The following is a 27004-nucleotide window of genomic DNA, read 5'->3' on the forward strand; positions in this document are numbered from 1 at the left end:
AATAGCGTTTGAGAGCATCATTATTTCAAAATTTTACGGGGGGGAATGCCCCCGGACCCCCCTAAGAAACTCGCGCCTTCGGCGCTCGCCGCTGAGCCTCCGGCGCCGCGCGGCTTTGACGCGCTTTACATTTGCAATCACAACAACTTTGGACTCCCTCTTTTTTATTTCTAGCTAAAAGCCTGGCTGTGGCCAAGCTTTGCTAGTTGTCTTAGTGACAGCGATGATGGAATATGTAATAGAAGGTCATGTGGATAGGTACAGACAGGATCAGTGTGAAATCATTACAGCAGTCAGATTTGTTAGCTTGTCAGCATGGTTGTCTTGTACTGTAAAATCGTTCATTTCTGCAGGTACCTAATTTCGTGGTAGGCGGGGAAGGAGGTTTTCGTGATGTTTTAGTATTTGGAAATAGAAGTGATAGAAGGTCATGGGGATAGGTACAGACAGGATCAGTGTGAAATCATTACAGCAGTCAGATCTGTTAGCTTGTCAGCATGGCTGTCTAGTACTGTAAAATTGTTCATTTCTGCAGGTACCTAATTTCGCGGTAGGCGGGGAAGGAGGTTTTCGTGACATTTCAGTAATTGGGAAGGCATATTCTCCTCTCAGTAGTACATTGTATACTGAAAGGCAGTGTCGTTAATTCATGGTGGATAGGTCAAAGTGAACTCCATGAAAATTAATTCACTGCAAACATTTTAAGATTATTTGTATAAAGTAACAATTAAGTACTTCAAGTTCAAATGTGTGGGCATCAGGACATTTAGAAGATATCCTCAGATTTCTTATTTGTTACATTTGGGGTTTGACTCTGTCAGTAGAAAATACATTGATTTTTAAAACTCTGTCTTGCCAAATATTTTATTTCAGTGACTTTCACCTGAAGTGTATAGGAAGGCTTGAAAATGTTTTATCTGTATAGTCTAGATATATATCACAGACATAACAGGGGTTTGTTGCTATCAACTCATGAATTTTATCAATCAGAAAATCTGCTGTAAAGACCTCCTGCTGTGATTGCTTGTTATGTAGAGAGAGATGGATAGACGCATTATTAATTACCCCTTATCAATTTTGAATAGGGATCATTCATATTCGATGGTGGTGTTTATTGCCTGCCGACCATTGCTTTATGGTACTTGATGTGCTGTATGCTTCTGCGCAATATTTTTGTAAGCGTTTTTTTTTTCAACTGGAGTTGGATTTCACAAGAAATTCTTAGTTACAAAATTTGATTAAGAATACCTCAAGGCTTTATAATTTAGATTTATATTTATTAGTCTGATATTATTTTACATTGAAGCTGTGTATATTTTTGAAATGGCTGTCATATGCCTTTCATACGGATTCAAAGCTATTCTATAGTTCAGGGCCGTCTCCAGCTTAAATTTTTTTTTACGCCCCTCACATTGTTTGGGAGCCCATGTTGTGAATTTTCCTTTTTAATTTGGTCATTTTTAACTTACAGAAATACATTTTCTTCAATTTCATGTTATGAAGTTCAGATTTTTTTGATGGACATGGTGAATTTTTTTTCTTTCCAACAAGCAAATTTCTGTCCCAGAATGGAGGGACAGGTCCTGGAGACAGCTTGATCCTGCTGTAGTTACATTTTAGCAGCGATATGCAGCTGTTCTAGATTATAACTTATAAGGACTACCGTATGAATCTTGAATCACTTGGTCCAGGGAATATTGTGCAGCAAAGTTATTTGGCAAACAGTTGCAAGGTTATCAACAATTCCCAAATAAGCCATTCCCACATTCATTAATAATATGGTAACTATTTTTTTTTCATGAGGTTAATAAAGATTATGCATTCACTAATTTGTAGTGTAATGATGTATCATGTATTCTCTGTTATGTTATGCTTTGTTACATGACTTGAAATACTTAAAGTTTCATATTTTCTAGCTTGTCTCTACTGTTTGTAGGGACGTGTTTTTACCAGAATTTGTTGTCACTAGCTATTTGTATAGGGGTATTAGAAATATTGATCAGTTTGTGTGTGTAATTTAAGCTCCATTTTCTTGTTTGATGTGGATCCTAAACACACCATAGATAGGGGGGGTTTGTAATTTGGTTGAGTTCCCAGTGGTGGTAGTAGTAATCGGATTGATTATTGTAATAAGTCCCTAAGGGTGAGACTTAAGCAAATCAATACTGGTCGTAAATGATGCGCTATTTTTTTTGGATGCAACCATTGTACCCACACATACTCTACTAGATTATCCAGCTCCTACAGTTTCAAACTACCTAAACCAAAAACAGCCAAAAACGAACCTTTCTCTACCGAGCCATCAATCTTTGGAATACATTACCATCTAACATCAAATCATTGACAGTCCCATATCACTTCAAAAAGGCAATCTGCCAGTTTTGCACCAATCATTCGTAAGTTAAGTTAGCAATCTGTATATGTTATGATTATGTATATAACGTTAATGTCCTTTTAATCTTGCACTGTATATATGTCTGTGTTTGTATGTATTTGTGTTGAACCCTGGAAGATTAGTCGTAATTTGACTAAAGGGTATCGCAATAAACCAAATAAACCAAACCAGACCAATGGTTTTTCAGTCATACAAACAGCTCATCGTGGATATTATAGAATTGGAAATACTTTAAAAGGGACTCTGTTTGAAAATGGTGAGCTTTGACAACAGACATATCCTATTTACAGTAGAGGACCTCTCCAATTGGGTTCCCTTTACCCCTCAGGGGAGATCCCTCTAGGAACTAATGGGTTTTGTAAAGCAGCCCCAACCCCTTGGTATAGCCAAAGCTCTCATGAATCATTGCACTTCTAGCCCTCATCCCTTCAAAAGTGTTACCTTTCAAAGCAAAGGTAGAATCAATCAAACAAAGTTAAGCCCTTTGAAGAGGCCTCTAGCTAGTAATGCATAGAAAAGATATGATTTTCTTCTGGTCTAAAAGCCGTCTAAATACTGTACAATCTTGTTAATTGCTTCAGAACTGTATTATATGTTTGTAAAATTGATTTTTGTTGCATTCCGCCTTGTTGATGATACATGTAGTATTGTGTAAAATTCTATTCATACAGTTACACATGTGTCTTTTTAGAATATCATCAATTATATAATGATATTATCAGGCAGGTTTTTGCTATATAAATAAGGAAAGAAAACTGAAATATAGACTTTGGGCATTTTAATCATAAGTTTTTGATAGAAAGGCAAATGTGCTACAAAGTCCTGACTCTGATATGTAACAATTAAAAATGTTTAGATATGGGTACGTTTCATATTTCATATATATCAACTTCCATTCCCTTGGTACCAATAGCTTCTTAGATGAAAAATGGTCTTTTAGCACTGCTAGTACTAATAGATGGTGGATTCCATCCTTTCAAAAACCTGCATAGATTTCCAGGCATAATGAAGAACCATCGGAGGTCATTTTCCGTGGTCACAATTGATTCATCATGTGGGCTCTTGAAAATTGTAATTCAAGGAAGAAGGATGGGCCAGATTTCCTGAAGGCTTAGGTCTAGAGTCCATTCCAAGTCACCGCACGGATGTTTGTTGCCATTGTTTAGAATCAATCTGAAACTTTTGTAAGTATTTATAATACATATTCCATAGTTTCCAATCATTTCGAAATATGTTTACACTTTCTAATTGTTCCCACGTTGTCGTGGAATATTTAAAAAAATATGGCACCGAGAACAATATTTTTGATACTTTCTAAAGATTGATTACATCCCCCTGCCTTTATTTCGAATTTCCTATCTTTTTTTCGAAAGAAGAAATTCACAGTCTGCTGTTAATTAGTTAGATTACACCCAAAAATAGACGTAGAAAGGCAGCGCTCACACCCCGCCGTGCTCTCACGGCCGGCCGGTCGGGAGTAACGTAAACAAACAGTTAACGGGTCTACCAACAGCACAACAATCCGAAAGAAACATTATCAGTGCCTAATCCCTTGGCTTCCCTATCAATCAAACGAAAAATCTTGCAGAAACCAGCCAAATGCGATAGAAATAACAGAAAGTACTGACGGAAGTTGTAACAGTAGGCTGTCGCCCTCCCACCCCCACAGGCACGCCAGCACATGCTCTGGGACTAAACAACTGACCTTCAGCAATTCCCTGTCCCAGTGCAAATCAAAAACGTCAATCAGCCAACAGGGTAAAGCATAGAGGCTTTATTGTTCCAGAGATGAAGAGTGTCAGATCGTGGATTTTGTTTCGCAATCAAAGCTTCATGCTCGCGCTCCTGTTGTTGCATTCCCGGCAGACGGCATGACGCGGGCTGTTTGCAGGGGAACACGCTGTCAGAAATATCATTATGTATCTATCTTTCAACATATGTCGACAGAGTTTAAGATTTGAAGTAAATAGCCTAAGTATTACAGTATTTCAGTGCTACATTATTACTGTGAAATTTCGTATCTGTAATCATTTTACGTTGGTTTAAAGTATTTACAAGGAGTTTGCCCCCCTACACAAAGAATAGATTCTCCCAAGTAGCGGCGGCCTTTCCGGCTATCCCTTTGTATTGTGCCGAATGTCGGGCTAATTTGGCGCGGATTAACCTTTTGTTTTTGCTCATTACGTCTTGTCCTTTGACCACTATCGGTTCCTGATCGTTAGCAACATTTGCTGGCCCTTTTAGAGTAGCAAAACTACAGTTGAATTGTGCTTATCTGGACTAGAGGAACTCGGAGACGGTGACTTCCTGCTCGGTCGGCGGTCCACGCCCGATCCAAAACAGGCTTTGTTAGGATTAGCGGCTCGTTACAGGGGGCAAATGACCCATATCTTTATTTCGAAATGTTTCGAAACTTGAAACAAATCAGTTCATATTTCAAATTTGTTTTGAAAAATGATCTCTTTTGACAGTAACTTTCGAAATGTTTGCAAATTCTTGAAACATTTTCTAAAACATGGTACTCTCATATTTACTTTTTTTCTAAACATTTGTTAATATTTATAACAGTTTATAATTATATAACAAATATTCGAATATATTATAAATATCCCTAAAAAATCCGTGTGGTGACTTGGAATGGACTCTAGACTAGGTGACCCTTGTTAGAGCGGCACATAATGGGGTATTACGTGTGAATGTAAGTAAGTGATGGTTTTACTCTGAGGTGGTAATCTATGATAAGAACTGTGACTGAGTATTAAAGCTTAAACTAAGCAATGATGCTGTAGATGTTGAAATGTTTGCAGTGGTTTCATTTCTGCAGTGCCTTCCCATTGCAAAATCATGACTCCCCGAATTTATTTTTTGTGTGCCTCAGTATAGTTTCAATCAAATCCCAGCGAAAATGAATGAATTTACTGTATGTGTGAAATAGGTTGAACCTTGTTGAAGTCAATTTTATTTCTGTTGAGCAAAATATTATAGAATTCCTAGTGCTACAATAGTAAAGAAAATTGTTCTCTTTTTGATTTGTGTTTTAAAATCAGTTGAATATGTTTGTACATGGCATCTGCATATCATTTTATGTCAGGTGCCAGAGCTTTTTTTATTCTGAACTCAACAATTTCCTTTGGCTTTGCTGCAAATGTTCTAATGTGTTCTTTGTTTGCAAGGGTATAGTGTGTAAATAGGTTGAGGCCCAGACACCTGTTACCATATTTGTTTACACAAATAGAGGGAGATAATTACCCAACACACCTGGGCATATTTACCTGGTACAACACTCACAGCTGGTATCCCCTTGACTATGTTTCCCAGCTAAGCTACCATAAAATGAATATGAAATGTTTTTAGAGGCTCACTATCGCTAGCTAAGACTTTGAAATGTTTTATTGAACATTTCATTGAATATTTATGACACAGGTGCTGTGTGAAATAGGATATATAAAGCTTAAAAATGGTAGGAAAATTAGCCACAATTGGTATACGGCCAACATTAGTATTTGTTCAGTCTTCGGTTACATTAATATCAATCAACTGTTTGTGTTGTCACATGTACATGTATGTTTCTTATGCTTCTACCATGTACTAGCCTGGATGCCAGACCCCCTAACTCTAAAATATCTATCACCATAGGTATTTCAGAGTTTGGGGGTCTGACATCCAGGCTAACCCTGTACTTGCAATTAGCCTTTGGGTATGGATTTGTAAATAGACCTAAATTTTTTTTTCCCAATTTGTCTTGCATGTGTTGAGTAAAGGTAACAACTGAAGAGCATTAATCAAAATGTCTAGATGCCATTCATGATCATCGTTAATCAATGTTTGACAATGTCATTAGAAATACAGCTGTAACTTGTCTGTACTTAATCTTTTCTTTAGAGCTCTGTAGATATCAGATGTGATGTAAAAATGTGGTGGAAGGCCACACCAATTTAATTTCTTGGCTTTTAAATTTAAGCAAAAAAAAATCATGAAAACAGAAGGCTGGGGTGAAATCTTGCACCTGACCCTGTTCAGTCCCTCAAAACTGTGTGCACCAAAGTACAGACTTTCCTCTGAGATTCTGTTTTCATAGTGATTTTGGAATTGAGCATTTAAAAAAAAAATCTGTTAACCAAGAAATTAGATTGGTGTGGCCTAAGAGATAAGACAAAAGAATGGACTGCATAGCTGACACGCCTCACCCCTGCTGTACTTCAGTCCTGTTCATTCCATGTAATTTGAGCTGACTTGTCCCTGTGGGTCCAGCTCGGGCAGCCTGTGCAGGGATCAAAATACTTTTTTGGGGGTTACTTGCAAAATTGCAAGTTGGCAAAAATTTTACTTGCAATATTATAGTCAGTATGTACATTTGTACATGTAACTGCTTTTGTTGTACATACAAAATGTACATACCCAGCCTGACATAGCAACTTTTATAGCATTATTAGAAGACTGAACGTCTAAATACAGATATACTTATGTAGCCTTTATTGTTTAGTAGTCAGAGACTAATTTCACCTCTAGCAACAGTCACTTTGTCACTATTTTGCACGGGGCAATTGCGCAACCGGGTGTCCACTGGTATTTTCAACTTGCAAAATTGCTAGTTGATATTAATTTTATTTGCAAATCTTGAAAATCGCTTGCAAATTGCAAGAGTTGCTTAATGTTTCGAGCCCAGCCTGTGAGATCTGTCTGACAACTGACAACTGACATCAATATACCATATCTGTCCTCTCATGGGTACACAAGGGCCACCAAACATAACTCATGAGGTGGCTAAAGGGTCTTACTCTTAGGGAGGGCTGAAAGAGGGAGTCTCGTCATGGTTTTAGAAGCTGTATAGTGATATGAATTATGATAGAGAAAAAGGTTTTTGATTTTTGATGGTTATAACGAAATATATGAAATCGGTGAATATATAGTATGTTGTTATGAATTATATACGACTGTAAACCAACTAATTTTGAAGAAAGAAACTTAATGACAAATTTGCTTGCTTGCTGCTTTAGCTCAAAAGTAAGAGGTTTTTATTAATATTTTTAAGGTTGTTTTAAATTGCCATCTTGGATTGACATCTGGGATTGTGCCATTATCATCTTGGATTGAGCTATGTCAACTGATAGCTCTTGTTGAAAGAACTGGCATATTTCATAAGGGTGGTATTGCTCTTTTTTCCCTCACAAGGGATTTGTCTCTATAACTCAGTAACAAGAACTCATCTCAGGAATTCTGGGAAGTCTGACCCTAAGGTCAGCAAGGTCGTAGGTCATGTTGTGTGACTCCAATGACTCCCATGTGTATCATGAGAAAGGGGCCTGTCAATTATTTATACTTGTCCCATTGTTTTGAAAAAGCACAGACTTTATATACAGGATACTTTGTTGAGATTCTTATCATACATATGTTAGGGTAGAGATTGTGATCTGGAAGAATCAGCATTCTACTGGTAGAGATCAAGATCAGAGATCCCTGTCAGGAGAGGATCTCTACCAGTTTAAGCCATGATTCTACTGGTACAGATCCCACTCAGAGTCTCCATTGACAGAATCATGATCTTTTCTGTTAGAATGCTGGATTCTATCAGATCACTATTTCTACCCTGACACATACATAACATGTACATAACATGTTAGACCACCCTGTCTTTGTCCTGGTTGTTTTTATGATAACAATTTGTATGGGTCTAGGAAACAAACAGTAGTATACATTGTAGATGTGTCATATCTTTTTGAAATACCTTTTTTTGTCTCTACCCTGACACATGTATAACATGTATGTACATTAAAATGTTAAACCACTCTGTCTTTGTCCCAGTTGTTTTTATGATAACAATTTGTAAGGGTCTAGAAAACAAACAACAGTATACATTGTAGATGTGTTATATCTTTTTGAAATACCTTTTGTGTTTCTACCCTGACACATGTATAACATGTACATAAAATCTTACACCACTCTGTCTTTGTCCCAGTTGTTTTTATAATAACAATTTGTAAGGTCTAGAAAACAAACAACAGTATACATTGTAGATGTGTCTTATCCTTTTGAAATCAGTCCACCAGTTAATCAGACACTATGATGATAAGTCTGTTCTTCCTAGAGTAAAGCCTCTGCTTTCTAATCTGATCTCGTTTGAGGAAATCATGTTACTGCATACCCACAAGATGTAAAACCTGATAACCAAACAGACCGTCTGACATGACAAGGGTCAGATTACAGACCTGATTGTGGTCTAACAAATGCTGTCAGGCTGGCCGGAATACAGAGTGGTTGAAGGTGACCTTGGAAGGCCCAGTTTTGTAACCGACCTCTGATCTTGTCTGTTTCAGGTCAGAAGACATGCCTGCATCTCCATGGAGTGTTTCCGTACATCTATGTCCCCTACGACGGGCCTCACGAGTCAGGTATTGCAATTCTTGTTTCTTTCGCTGTAACTTTATGTTCACTGTTTTCACGATCACCTCTGTATCGTGAACTTATCATCACCGTGAAAAACCTGTAACAGTTGTTATTATTTATGATTCCTTCACACATCCGTTCTGTAAATCACTTGCCGCCACCGTGAAGTTAAAGTTCAGTGAAAATTTGCATTAAGCGTGCTACCGTGAAGATAATTAAAAGTGAATTACAGAAGTTACAAAATTCTCAACTTCTGCAGTGCACAGAAGATACTGTAATTCTTGTATCTTTCACTGTAACTTTATGTTCATTGTTTTCACGGTCACCTCTGTACCGTGAACTTGTCATCACCCTGAAAAACCTATCTATTACATGTATTCCTTCACTTGCCGCCACCGTGAAGTTAAAGTTCAGTGAATATGTCCATTTTCCTTGCACTGTGACATTTTGCTACCATGAAGATAAGGTGAATTATCCCAGTACTCGTTCAAAAGAGAAATCCTGTACATGAAAACGATGGCCTTTATTATAAGTTTTACATCCTAGCCAGAACTGTATCACCATCTTGCTCAGACTATTTTATAGGAAAGGGCATTTGTGCTTTTCTGATTATCATTTGTGAAGAAATCGATGGCAGGAAAATGGCTGGATTTTTTACTTCTTTACGATTTGTGAAAAGAAACGCAAATACCATATTTTTAGCCTGATTTAATCGCTCTTATAGCAGTTGCCCTGTAACCGGTCAGCCCCTATCGGGGAGGGGCAATTACAGTCATAGACAGCTGGAGTTTGGGTTATTTTGTCCTAAATCGTATAAGTTTGTTATGAAGTGAAATTGTTTTGTATTTCAGAGCGGCACCTGAGACAGTTTGCCGTCAGCATTGATCGAGCCCTGAACGTGGCGTTGGGGAGAGCCTCTTCCACTGCACAGCACGTCTTCAAAATATCTCTTGTTAGCGGGATGTAAGTGTCGCTGCATTATTGAAGAGCTACATGTATTATTACTGTCTACTGCACTAAGCAGAATTGCCTATGTGCTTGTGTTGAGTTGGCTGTATCTTTTTAACATGTCCCTAACGCCACAAGCTAAACGTGGCGTTACAAAGAGCCTCCTTTAGTTAACAGCACATCTTCAAGATATCTCTTGTTAGCGGGATGTAAGTCTCTCTGCATTATTGAAGAGCTACATGTATCATTACTGTCTACTGCACTAAGCAGAGTTACCTATGTGCTTGTGTTGAGTTGGCTGTATATCTTTAAACATGTCGCTAACGCCACAAGCTAAACGTGGCATTACAAAGAGCCTCCTCTAGTTAACAGCACATCTTCAAAATATCTCTTGTTAGCGGGATGTAAGTGTCGCTGCATTATTGTATTATTACTGTCTACTGTACTGAAGAGCTACATGTACATACATCTATTATATAACTGTCCACTGCACTAAGCAGAGTTGCCTTGGTTGTGTCAAGTTTTCTGGGTTTCTAAACCATGCTAAATTTTCAGGTAAAATGGGTTGTAAAATGGATTGCTTATTTATGATAAGGACAGAATTCATATTTAATATAGATAAGTAAACAATTGGTGAAGTTCAGTGATTTTTGTGAAAGTAGAAATGATGATTTTTCCCTTTTAAACAACAAGTTGCAGTTTGTTTTTACATTACTCACTGTAGTGATAAACAACAGTAATAACTTACTTGTTCACATGGCTTTTTATTGTTTCCTTCTCCACTATTCTAGGCCGTACTATGGCTACTATGAGAAAGAGCAGCAATTTATGAAGATCTACTTCTACAATCCATTCATGGTGAAAAAGTAAGTGCCCCTCCTTTTTTCCACCATGTTTGTATACTGTAAATGCAGAAATGTTTTTTCGGTGGTTTTATGTTCGCGGTTTTCGCGGCGACAACTTCACCGCGAACTTAAAACAACAGCAAACATGTTTGTCCAATACTGTAGCAGTATGTGACTATAGCGCTGCCGCGAAATTAAAACCACCGCGAACACTCCATTTTCCCCGTAGCGCGAAATAAAAACCACGCGAACTTAAATGCATTTACAGTATTTACTTGACACATTTGAATGAAATACTGACATGTCTTCTTGTTAAGTTTATTGAAGAGATGGTTATTTCAAGGTGGACTCAGTTTTGAGCTGTGCATATTTCAGACTGTTGGTAGATGAAATTAGAAAGGTGGTGGGTTTCTCAAGGGAAATATCTACGGCATACCCAAGGGGGCCGTCTTTGCAGCAGTTCCTTGGCAAATAAAGTTGGAGTGGACGATTGATATTTGTATCATTAGTGCGTGTGTGGATGCTCATAGCTTCACTGGATTATATCTCAATACTCAAGCTTCAGAACATCTTCTTCTTCTTTACTGTTTAGGCCCCCAATTTAATTTCTTGGTTAACAGAATTTCTAAAAAGATTCTACTGGATTGGAAAATCAACATGAAAACAGAATCTCAGAGGAAAGTTTGTACTTTACAGTTTCGGGGAGTGAACAGGGTCAGGTGCAAGTTTTCACCCCAGCCTTCTGTTTTCATGATTTGTTTTTGCTAAAATTAAAATTAAAATCCGTTAACCAAGAAATTAAATTGGTGTGGCCTTACTAGTGCGTGTGGGGATGCACATAGCTTCACTGAATTGTATCTCTATACTCAAGCTTCAGAATAGCTTCTTCTTCTTTACTGCTTAGCCTCATATCTGACATTATCAGCAGTTGTGCGTGGTTGGATACAACACAAGTGCCCGATACAAATAATACAAAGGGAAAATAAAGGTGCTAAGGAACATAAACAACTGATTTTGTGTGTGCAAAGGACAGGACAAGTCAATTTAGTAATATATTTGCCAAGAGCCGTTGTTTTTTTTTTCATAAAAAAGCGAGGAATCCTGTCATATTAGTTACAAGTCTGCATCTGTTTAGGTTTTTAATCCTTACACTTTTGAATCTTATTATACTGTAAATCTTTCTTCCATCTACAGGGTAGTGAACCTTTTACAGGGAGGGGGGCTGTTATGAACAAGTACATAGCTTCACTGGATTGCATGACAGTACATGTACCTTCAGAAAATGTTCGGCCATGAAAAAAAAATGATCATAGAAAAGCAAGGAAAGTTGTCATATTATTAACAAGTGTGCATCTGAAAATAATTTCATCAGGTTGGTAGAATATAGGATATGGGAGATTCTTAATACACAACCAGGTATTGTTCTCACCTGCTAACGTTTCGGTGTCTGTCAGACACCTTCTTCAGAGCTTCTGACTGGAGTACTGCTTCTCACCGCTATAAGTAGCCGATGTAGGTGGCGCTTTTGCGGTGAGAACACTGTCCCAAATATGGCTAAGTTTGTATCCCCCCTCGTCTCGGTTCATCACTGGTGTTGTCTTCCTTATTAAGTGTGCATCTGATTAGACACTTTTGAATCTTATAAAATAATGTTTCTCCCATCTGCAGGGCTGTGGACCTATTACAGGGAGGGGCTGTGATGAACAAGCCCTACCAGCCCCACGAGGCCCACATCCCCTTCCTCCTGCAGTTCTTCATCGACTATAACCTGTATGGGATGAACTACATCAACCTGGGGGCTGTCAAGTTCCGCAGACCCAAGGAGGGAGGTAAAGACGAAATATATTGTCTCGTGTCCTCATCAATGAATATTAATCAATAACTATTGGAATTCTTTTTGCAAGTTCTTGCCCAGGGCCTATTGCAACATCGAACAATATATGATTTTTAAGAATAAGTTGTTATGTGGTTTGTATGCAAGGTGTTTATTACATTGTATATTCCTTGAATGCCTACTGTGCTAGAACTATAGCCTTTTTCGTGTCCTTTTTTGTTCATTCCAATAGTCATCCAAAAGTATAGCTTTTTCTTGTCCTTTCCAACAGTTAATGGTCTGTATGCTACTTCTGCCCAGACAGTTGAAGCCTACTGTGCTAAAATTATAACTTTTTCTCGTCCTTTCCAACCAGTGGACGGTAACCAGCAGTTATCACAAAAGGGCAGCCAATCAAGTGGCAGCTCTCTTCCATGCAGCCAGCCAATCAGAAGCCCTTGTTCAGATGTCCCTCCGGAGAGTCCTGCCACCCCCTCTATGCCATCCCTGATGAGATCGCCCAGTTGCCGTGCCAACACCCCCGCCCGACAGGTGTGGGAGATGGAGAATGTGCCCAGGTATGATGATGTGGAAATCTGCCTGCAGAAGCTCTCGTTATGAGATGGGGATTATGAATTGATGATGATGATTGTGATTACTGTAAATGCAGAAATATTCGTGGTGGTTTTATGTTCACGGTTTTTGCGGTGAACTCTTCAGCGCAAACTAAAAACTACCGCAAAACTTTTTGCCCACCTATGACTGTAGCGCTACTAATTGTTTCAAATGAGAACTTAAAACCACCGCGAACACTCCGTTTTCTCCCTACCAGGAAATAAACACCACACAAACTTAAATGCATTTACAGTAACCTTCTCCCTGCTACCTAACTCTGTAACCAGTAGAGAATGGGGTTCCAAACAGCTACTTCAGTGTGCTAAAGATTAAGAATATATGTTAATAGAACTTAGAGGTTGGTTCTGCTGTCTTGGAGTTACCTTCAACACTCTCCAGTTTAATTCCGGACTTCCATTTTAATTCCGGACTGACCTCCCATATCTCAGCAACCTTACATCTACTCGTACTAATATTGTAAACTATACGTAAAAATGATGTAAGAAATAAGTAGCAGCCATCGATGACCCCCTGCGGACTAGCCCAAATCTGCAGAATTCTGCAGAAATCTGCAGATTTCTGTGACCTTGAGCCAGAAATCTGCCGAAATCTGGATCTTGAGCCAGAAATCTGAAACTTGAGCCAGATTTCTGCAGATTTCTGCAGAAATCTGGGACTTGAGCCAGAAATCTTGGACTTGAGCCAGATTTCTGGCTCAAGTCCCAGATTTCTGCAGATTTCTGGCTCAAGTCCCAGATTTCTGGCTCAAGGTCACAGAAATCTGCAGATTTCTGCAGAATTCTGCAGATTTGGGATAATCCGCAGGGTGTCATCGATGGCTGCTAGTGCTACGTATTTCTTACATCATTTTTACCTATAGTTTCCAATATTAGCCCAAGTAGATGTAAGGTTGCTGAGATATGGGGTCAGTCCGGAATTAAAATGGAAGTCCGGAATTAATCTGGAGAGTGTTCTTCAGGAAAATGTGTCTACTAACTAGTTTGATAACTGTTGTTTTTTGTGATAAAAAAAAGACAGAAGAATCTTTTCAGTTCTTTTCAGTGCAGTCTGTAAGGACTTGGAAATGGGGTTCGTTAAGGCATTCAGATGTTTGACCCCATTACCCTGCTTTTGTGAAATATTTGATACAAAATAATTCTAGACGTAAGGACCGAACATTGCAATGGAGCCAAGGGCTAGACGGTTCTGCGTAGAAGTGATCAGAGGGGCGAACTGGAGCTAGAATAGGATGGATTCCAGGCTACTTTGTTCTTTTGGATACTATGAATTTGAGGGACAAGTATGCAAACAATGTCCGCTGTCTACAGGATACACCAACAAAATGGAGTACTTTGGCTTTTAATAACCAACTTGTACATAATTTCTATGTAACTCTTTTGTGTCTTGTGTATTGGATGAATGAATATGCAGTCTTTATTTATTATCTCATGAAAAAAGGAAGTTGGAGAAAATTTCATAAGCCTTGTAGAAACTACACAGTACCCTCTCATTTTGCTTGATAGTTAAATCCATTCCTTTAAACAGTACCCTGTTTATGTCAAAACTTGCACACACTCTGTTGACACAGTAACAACTTTCTGTCATTGAAAGAAGTGTTAAATAGTAAACTGTCAATAGACTGCTTGATTCTGTTCACAAAAGGCCAGTGTTTGGCCTGTTTGCCTTGGTTTCTCTTTGTGGTGTTGGAAACACATGCATTGTGGGGCAGTTTCCATCCCCATGGTAACCACTGTCCATGCTGTGCTGTGATTGGCTGTTGAATGGGGGCACCGATGACAGTGTTTGTTTGGGTCTTGCTTCTTTAGAAAAAAAATTCTCCACCATTTAGAATTAGAGATATGATAATTGGTTTGTAGCTTCTTTTCCAAATTTCATAGATTAGAAGCTTATAAAGCGTAGAAAGGGACAGTGGAAAAATTGAATGTACTGTTGCAAGTGTGTCATTTTTTCTGTTGCATGTTTTTAGAAATTCAAAATTAACTCAAATAGCATCTACATGACTTATCCATTCATGGCATGAATGCAGTTTTTTGTGTGATTAGCATTCAGATAAAGCACATAATGGATTTTTAACAACAGTTGTTAACAAAATTACATTCTATTTAAGGAAAATGAAGTATTTTTCTAATACCTATTTTTGGCTTGTCAAGTTGTGTGGAGATGGGTGTTAAAAATATATATAATTTTTCTGTTTTGCTCACTTCGATATTGGGTCAAAGATTGGTGTTACAATGTAGATGCTGTGCAAAGTCATATTAGAACACAACAACAGAGTGGATTTTAAGGATGCAATATAGCAGACTATGTGAATAGTAAAGAAAACTACCGTCCTCTTAACATCACAAAACCCACACATTACAGAAAAAGCGGGATCGTTCATCTTCCACTGTCTCACAAAAAGAAGCCAAACCCAATAAGCTAGAACTTAGTGTCAGTAGTTAAGACTAGAGTAGTCATATATTATATTGTTCATCATTATCTGGCCGTCTACTCTGTGTTACATGTACTTGCAGTTAGCCTACGGGCAGGAATTTGCAATGAACTTTCAGTAAGAATAGAATGCCTGTCTAAACCGGCTGCATCCCTTTGTGCCCACAGTTCTCTACTTCTGGAGGCTGATGTGGTGAGACAGAGTACGTGTGAGTTAGAGGTGGATGCTGTAGCACCTGACATTCTCAACAGGCTGGAGATACAAGGTAAAGCTTTTTCTGTTCAATGTATGTGTATTGTAGAGAGGTACAGAACAGGATCTGCACAATAAACTGTGTTAGTCTTGAAATATTCGCGGTGGCGTTATTTGTTTTCGTGGTGCCTCTTCACTGCAAAATGTGCATTTGTGTGCGACAGTATTGCATTGATTGCAAACTTTAAAAAACACGAAAACCTCCTTTCCTCTCTTACTGCAAAAAGAAGTAAATTTACAGTAGATAAAACTACGAAATTTTGAACTCTGCTCTTTCATATTTTTCAAAGAAGTTTACATGTTCAACATCTAGGAGCACCAGGGTAAATTGTATCATAAATGCAGTCTTTTTACAGTCGCCGTTTTTGTGTGACTAGAACTCATCACGCCGTGAGCATGTGCTGTCTTGTGTTGCATTACAACCACAAACTCTAAACACAATAACTGATTCCACCTTTCCTCCCCTACCATAATATCAAAATTAGATAACATCACAGTATGTTTTTTCAAACGTGTTTTGGTACTTGTCTGTTACAGCCAAAATCGGCACAAACCCTGGCCTGGCTGCCATCTGGGAGGACGAGAAGCAGCGTAGGAGAGAAGCGGGAGAATCCTCGCAGATCGAGCCGCCACCATCACAAGGTTAGTATTAGAGAAAGAACACATAACCTTCACTTGAAAGTTCATGTATGTTGGTAGAAGTCATTCTGAATCAAAGCTGAACTGCGATTGCCAACACAACAATTGAACTCACAGAGTCACGTGTTCTATCTGCATAACGTGACATCACAGAAGCAGTGGATTGCTCATTCCTTGACAAAGACTGGAGCTGATCAGTCGAAAAGTCCAATTTTTGTGTTTGCAATTGCAGTTCAACATTCAGAATGCCTAACCTCGAACATCTTACATCCCCTTTCCACAAGAGGCTGTGACTGTGCTGCAACTGTGACCGACCAAAGATTTAATAGATCGGTCGATGAACTTCATAACTTCAACACTCAACACTTTTTTCATGTTACTTGTGTTTTTTTTTTTTTAAATCTTTCTTCTACCTCTTGCATCATATTCCAATGTTGAAATCAATTTTGGTTGCTGTGTGGTTGCTCAGCAAATACTGTACAGTGGAAGGGGAGACTTTCTGAATGATGAATGCAGACTGCATACTGTGAAATGTTGGTTATGTTTAGTATGACAAGCAGTGCAGGTGATAGAGATCATGATTTTTTTTATGGCACAGAGAGACCAGATGTCCAGCCCACAGAGAGTGACCTACAGTTAAGAGAACGGATTAGGGACATCGTGGAAGAACAGGAATCCCTCTTGTAAGTATTATTTTTGTATATGTCCAATTTCTTAGTATAGTTCAGTTCAGTTCATACTCAGTGAGGTTACACCAGTGTCTCCACAAGTACTTTTTGAACATGGCAGAGCAAAGTTCATCATCCTTAAGTTTTAACTCCTCCTCAATTACCTTCTTAAGTGTCAAAGACAGGTGACCATGTCTGCAACTCTCATCCGGTTTTCCAGAGATGAACCATGCCAGCCAATTCCTTGTGTCTCATAACATGTCCCATCAGCAACATTCTACCGTTGCGATTGATGGTTGAAATCCATGATAGTATCTGTGATGTAGTATAAATCATTATTAAGCTCTGTAGTGTAATGATTTTATAGCACTGGTTAAGTATATCTAAACTTGCCAAAAAATTTTTTTCTTGAATCGTTCTTAAAACAAAAGAGCAGCCTTTCTGACTTTGAGGTGTGGGCTCGAATAAAGTTCTAAACGGGAACTTGCGGCGACAGCATCTTTTCTGAAGATGTGGTGTGAGTGTGTACGTTTGGCTTGAGGTTGTCCTTACTATTTACCCAGCCTTTCTGACTTTTGTTTGCTTGTTACAGAAAAAGCCAGTTGGAGAGATTACAGGAGAGCCAAGCCATGTCGGATGAAGAGTCGCCAGTCGAGGACTCCAGTCCCGTGCAATCTAGCCTGACGCCATCCTGCTCTGTGGAGCTGCACTTCTCTCAGATTGAAGGTACTGTAAATGCAGAAATGTTCGCGGTGGTTTTATGTTCACATTTTTCGTGGTAAGCTCTTTGCTGCAAACTTAAAACCACTGCGACCATTTTTTCGCCGGTGTTTCTGTATCACTACTATTGTTTCAAACGAGAACTCAAAACCACCACAAACACTCCATTTTTCTCCCTACCGTGAAATTAAAACCGTGCGAACTTAAATGCATTTGCAGTAAATGTTAGTGAGATTTTCTCCATAAAATGTTATATATATAGAGATTTGTATATGTTTGCTTTTATGCCAATAAGGGAATACAACTTGTCTACTGTCATTTGATAATTACTAGTATGGAAGTAGTGAAAATACTACTAGTGTAAAAAAAGAAAAAAACATTCGTAAGAATTGTGGATTAAAACTATTCTCTAAGAATAATATTGATATTTTTTCAGTCACATGTTTTAACCCTCTCCCTGTTGCCTAACTCTGTAACCAACAGGGAACTGGGTGCCAAACGGCTAGTAAGTGTGCTAAAGATTAATTAAACGTCTTGATTTCTTCCCTACAGACAATCCAGACCCATCCCAGCAGATGGGGGATGCTGAAGATGAGCCCATCGTTGATGAGGATGCTGTGCAGTCTGTGGTCGAGATGAGTCAAAGCTTCTCAGAGTCTGGCAGAGAAGCTTCACAAGTGCTGTGTAAGTTCACCCCTGGAATACTACAGTACTGTACATCCATTTGTTTGTTTGAACCTTTGTTTATTCATTATAAGCTCAAATCGGCACGCAGGCCGCTTTTCATTGAGGTCATGAGGGAAGAGGTAAGGGTCAGATACCATATAACAGAGATACACAGTCATTTGAGTCCTAATAACTCTATCAACATATAGAGTTATTATATTGTGGTTGGTAATTTTAGCTGTTGGGGGGAAAGGGAGATTGATTTTAATGGCGGGGAGAAACATCACTGTCTCAAATGTAAGTAATCAAATATTTGCAATGATGACATTTTAGCGGTCGACTAGTGACAGTTAAAGTAGCTAAAATTAAGTTACCGTTAACAAATCAAGAATTACAGTGAAATGCCAAACTGTAGTCTACTGTACATATGTGGTACATTAATTTAAAGGCATTATCATTGTTATTTGTAGTTAAACACCCCCCCCCCCTGCTACCTAACTCGTACATATTGGGGTGCCAAACAGCCCCTTCAGAGTGCTAAAGGTTAAGCAGAAGCCATCAAGAAAATGTCAAACAGTATTACATGTAGTCTACATGTACCTGTTCTATAAGCTACTGCACTAGAAGCATTACAGTGTCCATGCTGACAAAGTGGATTGGATTTCTAAAGTCTGTAAGCACATCTTAAATATGGAAAGCGATAGCATACTAAAGGTTAAGCCTACTTAACCTTTAGCCTACTTAACCTTTAGCGCACTGAAGTAGCCGTTTGGCACCCAATTTTCTATTGGTTACAGAGTTAGGCAGCAGGGAGAAGGTTAAGCTACTCTGAGTCTAACAAAAATTCCCTTAAATGTTCCAGCCAATAGTCAGGATCGGTCCCTTGCCAGTCTTCTGGCAGGCTTGGCTGATGACACCATCGGGTCACAGTCAGTGCTGAGCCAATCACAGCGCGGTAACCATAGCGATGATGAGGAGGAGGCGGGGCATCAGTCGGAGGAGGAGGAACAGGAGAGCATCCTGATGTCCCAGAAGTGGGACGACGGGGATCCCCAGGATGAAGAGCAGGGGCAGGAAAGGTAAAACAGCCATTCCATTACTTTCAAGACCTAGTCTTCCTGGTTTTGCTATTCTATACAAATTTGATAGTAGGGGTTTATGTATCTATATTTCTTGGATGTATTGCTATAGAGTGGTGTCATTTGGTGTGCAAAACGTGTGTTAGAATATTCGTTATAGAACATTTCATAGTCATTGTGGTGTGGATTAAACATTAGAGACAATGAAAAAGGTCTCTCAGTATTTTTGAAAGCAATTTTATCTAGCTATTTATTGACATGAATTGAACATGTTGGGATTGTCCATATGGTGATTTTTTGTGTTTTGATGTTGTTCTTTAAAAAAAAGCTACCTTAAATGTCTTCTTGGTTTTGTGCAGCCCCATGGCGTTTGACCTGGAGGGGATGGAGAGCTCGTTCAACAGTTCGCAGTGGGTGGATGTGGAGGATACCATCCCCCAGGTGGACGGCAGCGCAGACGAGAAGCCTGGTAAGGGGCATTCTATGTTTAATATTGTCCAACAGGCTTTACATGTGCAGACGAGAAGCCTGGTAAGGGGCATTCTATGTTTAATATTGTCCAACAGGCTTTACATGTGCAGACGAGAAGCCTGGTAAGGGGCATTCTATGTTTAATATTGTCCAACAGGCTTTACATGTGCAGATGAGAAACTGGTAAGGGTTATTCTATGCTGGAGATATTTTGACAATCTTTGAATGATGGTGATACAAAGTCCTTCTCAACGTACAGCTGAAGGGTGGCTGAGGAGTTTTGGGATGTCATTGAAAAAACCTTTTCTTAAGCTTTATAAACCTTCCTCAACCTTGATTTTTTTTCAGGTAGTACCTTATAGCAAGTTGATAATTCATGCAAATTAGTATGACGTCATGATTACGTCATCAAGATTTATAAGGCCATGCCCATTTTTAGAAAATAGGCTCTCCTTGGATTGTACTTCGATGTTTATCAATATAACTTTGCAGGAATGTACATGACAGTAATACTTAAAGAATTATGCTTGTCAACGAGTATATTTTGAAATATTGATTTTTGGCGATTTTTGTTGTTGTTATCAAACTGTTAATGGAAGCTCTCTCTTTTACAGCCGAGATGCCCATAAGGAAGAGACTTGGCAACACGAGGATCACCAAGATCCGCAGACCTGAATCTCAGGACACCAAAAACTACCTCTTGAACATCACTTCCCCCATCAAGTCGGCAAACTGCACCGGCAACCACTGTGACTCTGCCAACGTCGCAGCAGCCAAGCAGCTGAAACTGTCCGTAGACAAACTAGAGAACTCAGCCAAGAAGGCAAAGGTTTTAGAAAAGCCACGACAGCCCGCGCAATTGGCATCCAGTGATAGTCTGTATAAAGTGAAGGAGTCGAGGATAACACTACACAACAACGCAAATTCAAACGAAGTAGAGATACCAAAACAGGCCCTACAATCAGTTACTAACGACAGCCTGTATAAAGTGAAAGAGTCCAAAATAACGCTACACAACAGCACAATAGTTGTGGAGAACAGTCACTGCGGCAGAGTGGACGATTCCAGCCCGCGAATCTTCATGGACACCGTCACGTCCTTAATGAACGTGGATCAGACAGGAGACCGCGGTAGCGTAGAAATGTCGCTGAAACAAGACGGGGTCAACGAACTGGCAAACCTGACGGTGACACCGGACATGAGTGACTTTTTCCCGGAGACTATGACGTGTGGAAAGCTGCGCAAGACTTCCAAGGAGAAGAAGTACAAGGGCTATTCCTCGTCCTCATCCTCAGCAGGAGTGAGAAAGAGCACGCGTGTCAGGAAGATAAAAAAGGACGAAGACATGGAGTCTTTGGGTGACGACAGTCCTCTGGAGGACAGCGATTATGACGAAGAAACGTGGAAAGATAGAAGCAATAGACGGAGTTCTTCAGCGCAACATGGAACCAGAAAAAGTACACGTGTTAGAAAAGCTAAACACGACGAAGACATGGAGTCTTTAAGAAGCGAGTCGGAAGAAATGAGCTACGAAGACACGGAAGAAGACAGTGAGGAGGAGGAGGAAGAGGATGAAGGAAGAAGAAGGAGCTCCAGAAACTGTTCAAGTTACGGTAAAAGAAAGAGGATGTCTTCTTCGCACAAGGACCCCAAAAGGTGGAGAGAGGACTCCCTGTACAGGATGAAAAATTACACCCTCCGTGAGCAGAAAAGAGCAGTGAGTTACAACGAGGAGGACAACTTTGCGGACGTGTTTGAAGTAAGCTCGGAGGAAAGCCTCTTCGAGGAGGTTGAGGAGGAGGACAGAGTCATAGAAAAGAAGATGGCGATGTTCGACGAAGAGACATACACATTCAAGAAGAAGAGAAAAATGTCGACTAGATCCAAAACATCCCCAAAACCCCGTCCGAAACCGGTGGAATCTAGGAGGTCGTCGAGCGAAGACTCCAGCGAAGGCCCTGTACAGATAATCAATATAATAGTTAACAGGTTTAAGGGCCAGAAGGAGCTGAGGGTCAAGCTTAGAAGAATACAGTGTGAAGACAAAGTTCACCTTACGCCAGACACGCTGAGACAATTAGAAAATCCCGGAGAAACACTTCCACCTCTTCCTGAGCCGGCACAACCTGAAATTGAAGACATGGAAACAGAGAGTGCGATTTGCGCCTCTTGCGCAGTGGCTCGTGTCGAAGACTGTGAGTCAGACAGCTGTATCGTAGGCGGCGAAGCTCGGAGACAAAAACGAGAGGAAGAGGAGAGAAGACAACAAGAAACGGTTGTCAAGGAAACGGCGAACGTTGAAAACAACGTCATGCCTTCGACGTCCTCTTCCTCCGGCTTTCCCTTCCGTGAAAACATGCTGAATTTCCTGAACTGGGACAAAAGGGGTACGAGCGAAAAACTGAACAGACTCGGACGCTCAATGAAAGAAGAAGAAGAGTTATGGAACCAGAAGGTTCGAGAAAGGAGAAAAGGACAGCAGAAGATATCCAAGGGCGGGAGGAAGAAGAAGCCAAAGCCAGAGGATCAAGCAAAACTGGAGGATCAACCAAAGGATCCTGATTCCACAGTATCTCCTGCTGAAGTGGACGTAAAACCCACTGTACCTACAGCATCAGACACTCCGCCTCCTGTCATAACGCCATTGGTACCGGTAAAGGTACCAGAAGAGCCAGCAAAAGCATCAGAAGAGCCAGCAAAACCGCCAACAGCTCCAGAAAAAGGTAGCCCAGAGAAAAACAGCCCAGTAGCTAAAACCAAATTGTCTCCGTCGGGGAAGAAGAAAGGCAGCACCTCATCAGCTAAGCCTAAAACTGCAAAAGCATCAACAAAGACCAAGTCATCTAGTTCGTCCCCCAAGGCCAAAGCCAAAAAGTCCAGTGCAGCAAAAAAGGCAAACACATCCCCTATGTTCAGCCCTGGCTCCGATGACAGTAAAGTCAAGTACAAGGACGCCATGTACAATATGGCCTATTTTTCTTCCACCGAATCAGAGAAGAGCTCAGGATCTCCTCCGAAGTGCTGGTCTCCAAGTGCCAAGAAAGTACCTGTCGGTTTGGGAGGGTCCAACGCGGAGGAGTCTTTGTTGAACGACTTGGAAGACTGCTTGTTCGACAATGAGACTGGAGACGACGCCAAGGTGGACAGGCACAGCATGCTGAAGGAAATACAGCAGTTTGAAAAGACGGAATCGTTCGATGACTCCTACGAAGATTTGGAGTACATCGACAGCATCATCAAGTTCTGCAGCCAGGATGCAGGGGAACAGGGAGTGGAGGACCGAAAGAAGCCACGAAGGGATGGAACTGCGAAGACACCATCGCAGGCTATGCAAAGCTTAGCGGCTATGCAGGTAAAAGACTCCACGTGTTACAACAAGTTAGGCGTCGAGGGCAACGCAGAGATGAGAAGTGTTGCCACTATGAGTCCGGCGCCGAGTTCGGACCACAGTCAGTTAGGACAACTGTCGACGTCACCGGCGAATTCGTCTTCAAGTGGAAGCAGACCGTTGTCAAGGCAACAGTCGTGGCACAGCGGCAGCACGCCGCAGAATCCCGCCGGCGTCCCGTATGTCCCGGGAAACTTCAGTCCCGGTCCGGGCCAGCAGTGGAGTGGACAGGCCAGTCCGCAGGGCAGTCAGCAGTGGAACAGACAGCTTAGTCCTGCCGGCAGCCACAACTCCTACAGCCCCAGGCCGTCCCCCCAGCCATACCCGCCCGCAAAGACTCCGCCCTACCAAGGGTGGCCAACAGGTCCTCCTAGAGCCCCCGTTAACTCCCCGTTCCAGGGAAATATGAGCCCACAGGGCTACAGTCCAAATGGGAACTACGTGCACCACACCCCTCCTCCGAATCCAGCCGCACAAGGGCAGCAAGCAGACCAACCCATGCAACAGCCAAGTGGCGACCAAGGACTCCAAATGAAAAACGAAGGGAACTACGGCAGTCCCAACTCGCAGTGGTCAAGTCATCAGGGCGGCGTGCAAGGTGCAAGCAGACTCCCGCCTTCTTACGAAGACTCGCTGAAGGGCAGAGTCTCGCAGAGTGCTCGGCAAAGTCCCTCCAGCACCCCCCCACAAATGCCGTCCAGTGCCCCCCCACAAATGCCCTCCAGCGCCCCCCCTCAGATGTGGCCGTCGGGCTCAAGTCAGGAGATCCCCATGCAGTACAGAAGGAACAGTGCCCCGCCTGCGCAGCAGTACAGTCCGAACGGACAGCAGCCCCTAAGCCCCCCCACCCCTCCGTCCCAAATGAGCCCCTTCTCTGGGTATCCCAGCACCAACCCCGACAACTGGAGGACGCAGTACCGCAACCAGTACGGGCAGTTTCAGGGCGGCCCTCGGCAGGACTACAGCCAGCAGGTGCCCCTCCCTCCTTCGGGCCCTCCTAGGTCTAGCCCTGCCTTCAACATGCCGTCCTCACCACACTGGAGCCAGTCGCAACCAACCAGCCCCCACATGGCGCAAAACCAATCCCCCAACCACCCTCCTAACACTGGCCCCGTGTGGCCAAACCAGAGAGTGGTGTCGGCAACACAGAGCAGTCCCGGTCTGGTGCATGCCGGCCCGAACCAGATGAGTCCCGGCATGAGTAGACTCCCCGGGATGGAAGTGTTCAGTAGCAGTCAACAGATGCACGCTCCGAACATGTCCAGCCACAGCCAGGAGTCGAACAGGTCGAAGTGTTCCCAGGAGAGCACCAGCGATATGTTCCACTCTGCTTACAGCGTGCTCAACGACAACGAAGACCTGGATGAACTGTTGGAAAGAGTGTGCCATCCCAAGCAGGATACAACCGCAAACACTGTAGACCAGGGCAACCCAAATATACCAACAGAGGACACAAAGAGACCAACTGTGTGGCAGTCCCACCCTTCTGTGCATAACAACCTAACAGAGCTCGGGCCTAGAAGGCACCACTCCGACAGCGCGCCGTCGGTAGTGAAACCCGTGCTAACGCAACCCAAGAAAACCCCTGCCCAGCCAGCGAACAGGCAGCGAAGTCATTCCTATTCCCAGCCCTCGGACCTAAAATTCAGGGGTGATGGTGGGAACACCCCGCCCAAGTTTTTCTGCGAAGCAGGGAGGCCCTTAGCGGAGGTCTCGCCGGATAGACACAGCATCGTCCGCTTAAAACTGAAGTCCAAGCTACAGGCAGTCCGCCACTACAGCAACCACAGCCCGCAAGGCTCCCCACGCCCCAGCTCTAGCCAGGGCTCCCCCCTCAACTCTCCAACGTGTGGGCCCAGGTTTAGTCCCCTCAGAAGGATGTCCAGTCCTGCAGAGGAAGCCAACAAACGGAGCAGCATCCTCCTGGCCTTGCTTAGAGGAGGGAAGAAGGCAAAGCAGATCGAACACGAGAAAAACAGTCCTATTTCACCTTCTTCCTCCCAGAGCTCCGTTAGCGAGGGTAGCAGAAGCGGCAGCGTCGGAAAGGACGACGTCAACATTCCAGAAACGCCCGAATCGGACCAGAGAAGACCCGACAATAGCACAGTTAAATCAGAAACAAAGGATGTGTCTTCCACGTGCATCCAATCCTCAACAGCATCAACTCTTTCAGAAGTTTGCAGTGAAGAGCCAGGCAGTGAAAATTGTCCTAATGGTGAACCCAGTACTTCAGTTCTAAGTGGATCAAATATTGAACATGACAATGAAACGGGTGAAGCAAAGGAAGAAACATCTTCCTGTAGTGGATTCCAATCACCTGAAAATAGCTCAGAGAAAAAACGCGCAGCACCTTCAAAGGACAACAGTAAGAGTGGCCAAGAAGAAGAGACGAACATGTCAAATTCAACAAATGACATGTTTAAATCTACAGACAGCTGTGACAGTGATGCAAAGAGCAAAGAGACCCCACAAAGTAGTCAGGCCAAATGTAGGAAGACAAAGAGAAAAACGAAAGGAGCAAAAGACACAGTAAGTGACGACAGCACTCCTTCGCAGGAGAGCACACAAGAAACGAACAATAGCTGTGATAAACAAGAGGGAAAAAGGGGGAGAAGAAAAGCAGCCGGAAGTAAAAACAACGCCAATGGGAACAACAAATCAAAGCCTGAACAATCATGTAAAGCTACGGACAAGAGAACCACAGCCAAAAGCAGCCAGAAAGATGATGAACCAGCTAGTAGCAATCAAAGACAGGGAAGAACGTACCCCTCGCCGCTAGAGCCGGACGGTACCAACACCATAGTGATAGGGAAGGACGGGAAAGTATGGACGCCAGCCCTGAAACCCCCTACAGGGAAAGAAGTGGTAGAGTCGGCGAAGAACCATGGCCTAGGAGAATCCAGCTATCAGGAACCTTACTGCAGCAAGCCAACAGACCTTCCAGACAAGCCCATGTAAGTACTGAAAATATATCAACAACGTCCTTTTCTGTTTATTTTTGACACATTATGCCATCTACATGTAAATACGTGTACAATCAGTCATCATTCAATTTACATGAAGTCTTAGAACTAACAGTTAACCAAAAACTGTCATTTTAAAAGCACAGAAGTCATGCAACCTCCCAGTTAACTTTAATCTCTAACAGTTAAACTTAGTTTCATTTGGGATAAAAAACTAAAGTTGTAAAGTATTTTTGTTTCTTTGCCTCATCGGCCCTGTTTTCATTCTACCATGTCCTCTACGTGAGAAATGTGTATTAAAAGAAGACTTACTTAAGTTGGTAGTTTCCATGTAAGAATAAATCTATCGGATATTTGGAGTTTCTTTTAACACCACCAAGTGATCTCACCTGCTGACGTTTCGATGTCTGTGAGACATCTTCTTCAGAGCTTCTGACTGGAGTACTGCTTCTCACCGTTATAAGTAGCCGATGTAGGTGGTGCTTTTTCGGCAAGAACACAATCCCAAATGTGGCTGAGCTTGTATCCCCAACCCCTCGTCTCGGTTCATCACTGGTGATGACTTCCTGATCCATTGGGATTACGTTCTCGCTGCAAAAGCGCCACCTACATCGGCCACTTATAGCGGTGAGAAGCATTACTCCAGTCAGAAGCTCTGATGAAGGTGTCTGACAGACACCGAAACGTCAGCAGGTGAAATTACCTG

The 27004-nt window shown here is 41.7% G+C and overlaps 1 protein-coding gene across 1 annotated transcript in view; it reads left to right on the plus strand.

The window, feature by feature from the left end:
• The window catches only part of LOC136425185 (DNA polymerase zeta catalytic subunit-like), a 65235-nt gene that overhangs the window by 14040 nt on the left and 24191 nt on the right, over nucleotides 1-27004 (plus strand). Inside the window, exons 3-15 of the mRNA XM_066413985.1 lie at nucleotides 8710-8784; nucleotides 9631-9742; nucleotides 10519-10593; nucleotides 12241-12401; nucleotides 12762-12963; nucleotides 15620-15717; nucleotides 16242-16346; nucleotides 16942-17026; nucleotides 17604-17737; nucleotides 18284-18415; nucleotides 19260-19476; nucleotides 19836-19945; nucleotides 20562-26289. Of these exons, the coding sequence (XP_066270082.1) occupies nucleotides 8710-8784; nucleotides 9631-9742; nucleotides 10519-10593; nucleotides 12241-12401; nucleotides 12762-12963; nucleotides 15620-15717; nucleotides 16242-16346; nucleotides 16942-17026; nucleotides 17604-17737; nucleotides 18284-18415; nucleotides 19260-19476; nucleotides 19836-19945; nucleotides 20562-26289 (7234 nt within the window). The remainder of the gene's footprint in view (nucleotides 1-8709; nucleotides 8785-9630; nucleotides 9743-10518; nucleotides 10594-12240; nucleotides 12402-12761; nucleotides 12964-15619; nucleotides 15718-16241; nucleotides 16347-16941; nucleotides 17027-17603; nucleotides 17738-18283; nucleotides 18416-19259; nucleotides 19477-19835; nucleotides 19946-20561; nucleotides 26290-27004) is intronic.

This window comes from Branchiostoma lanceolatum, chromosome 1 (assembly GCF_035083965.1).
Source record: "Branchiostoma lanceolatum isolate klBraLanc5 chromosome 1, klBraLanc5.hap2, whole genome shotgun sequence".
NCBI classification, from domain to species: domain Eukaryota; kingdom Metazoa; phylum Chordata; class Leptocardii; order Amphioxiformes; family Branchiostomatidae; genus Branchiostoma; species Branchiostoma lanceolatum.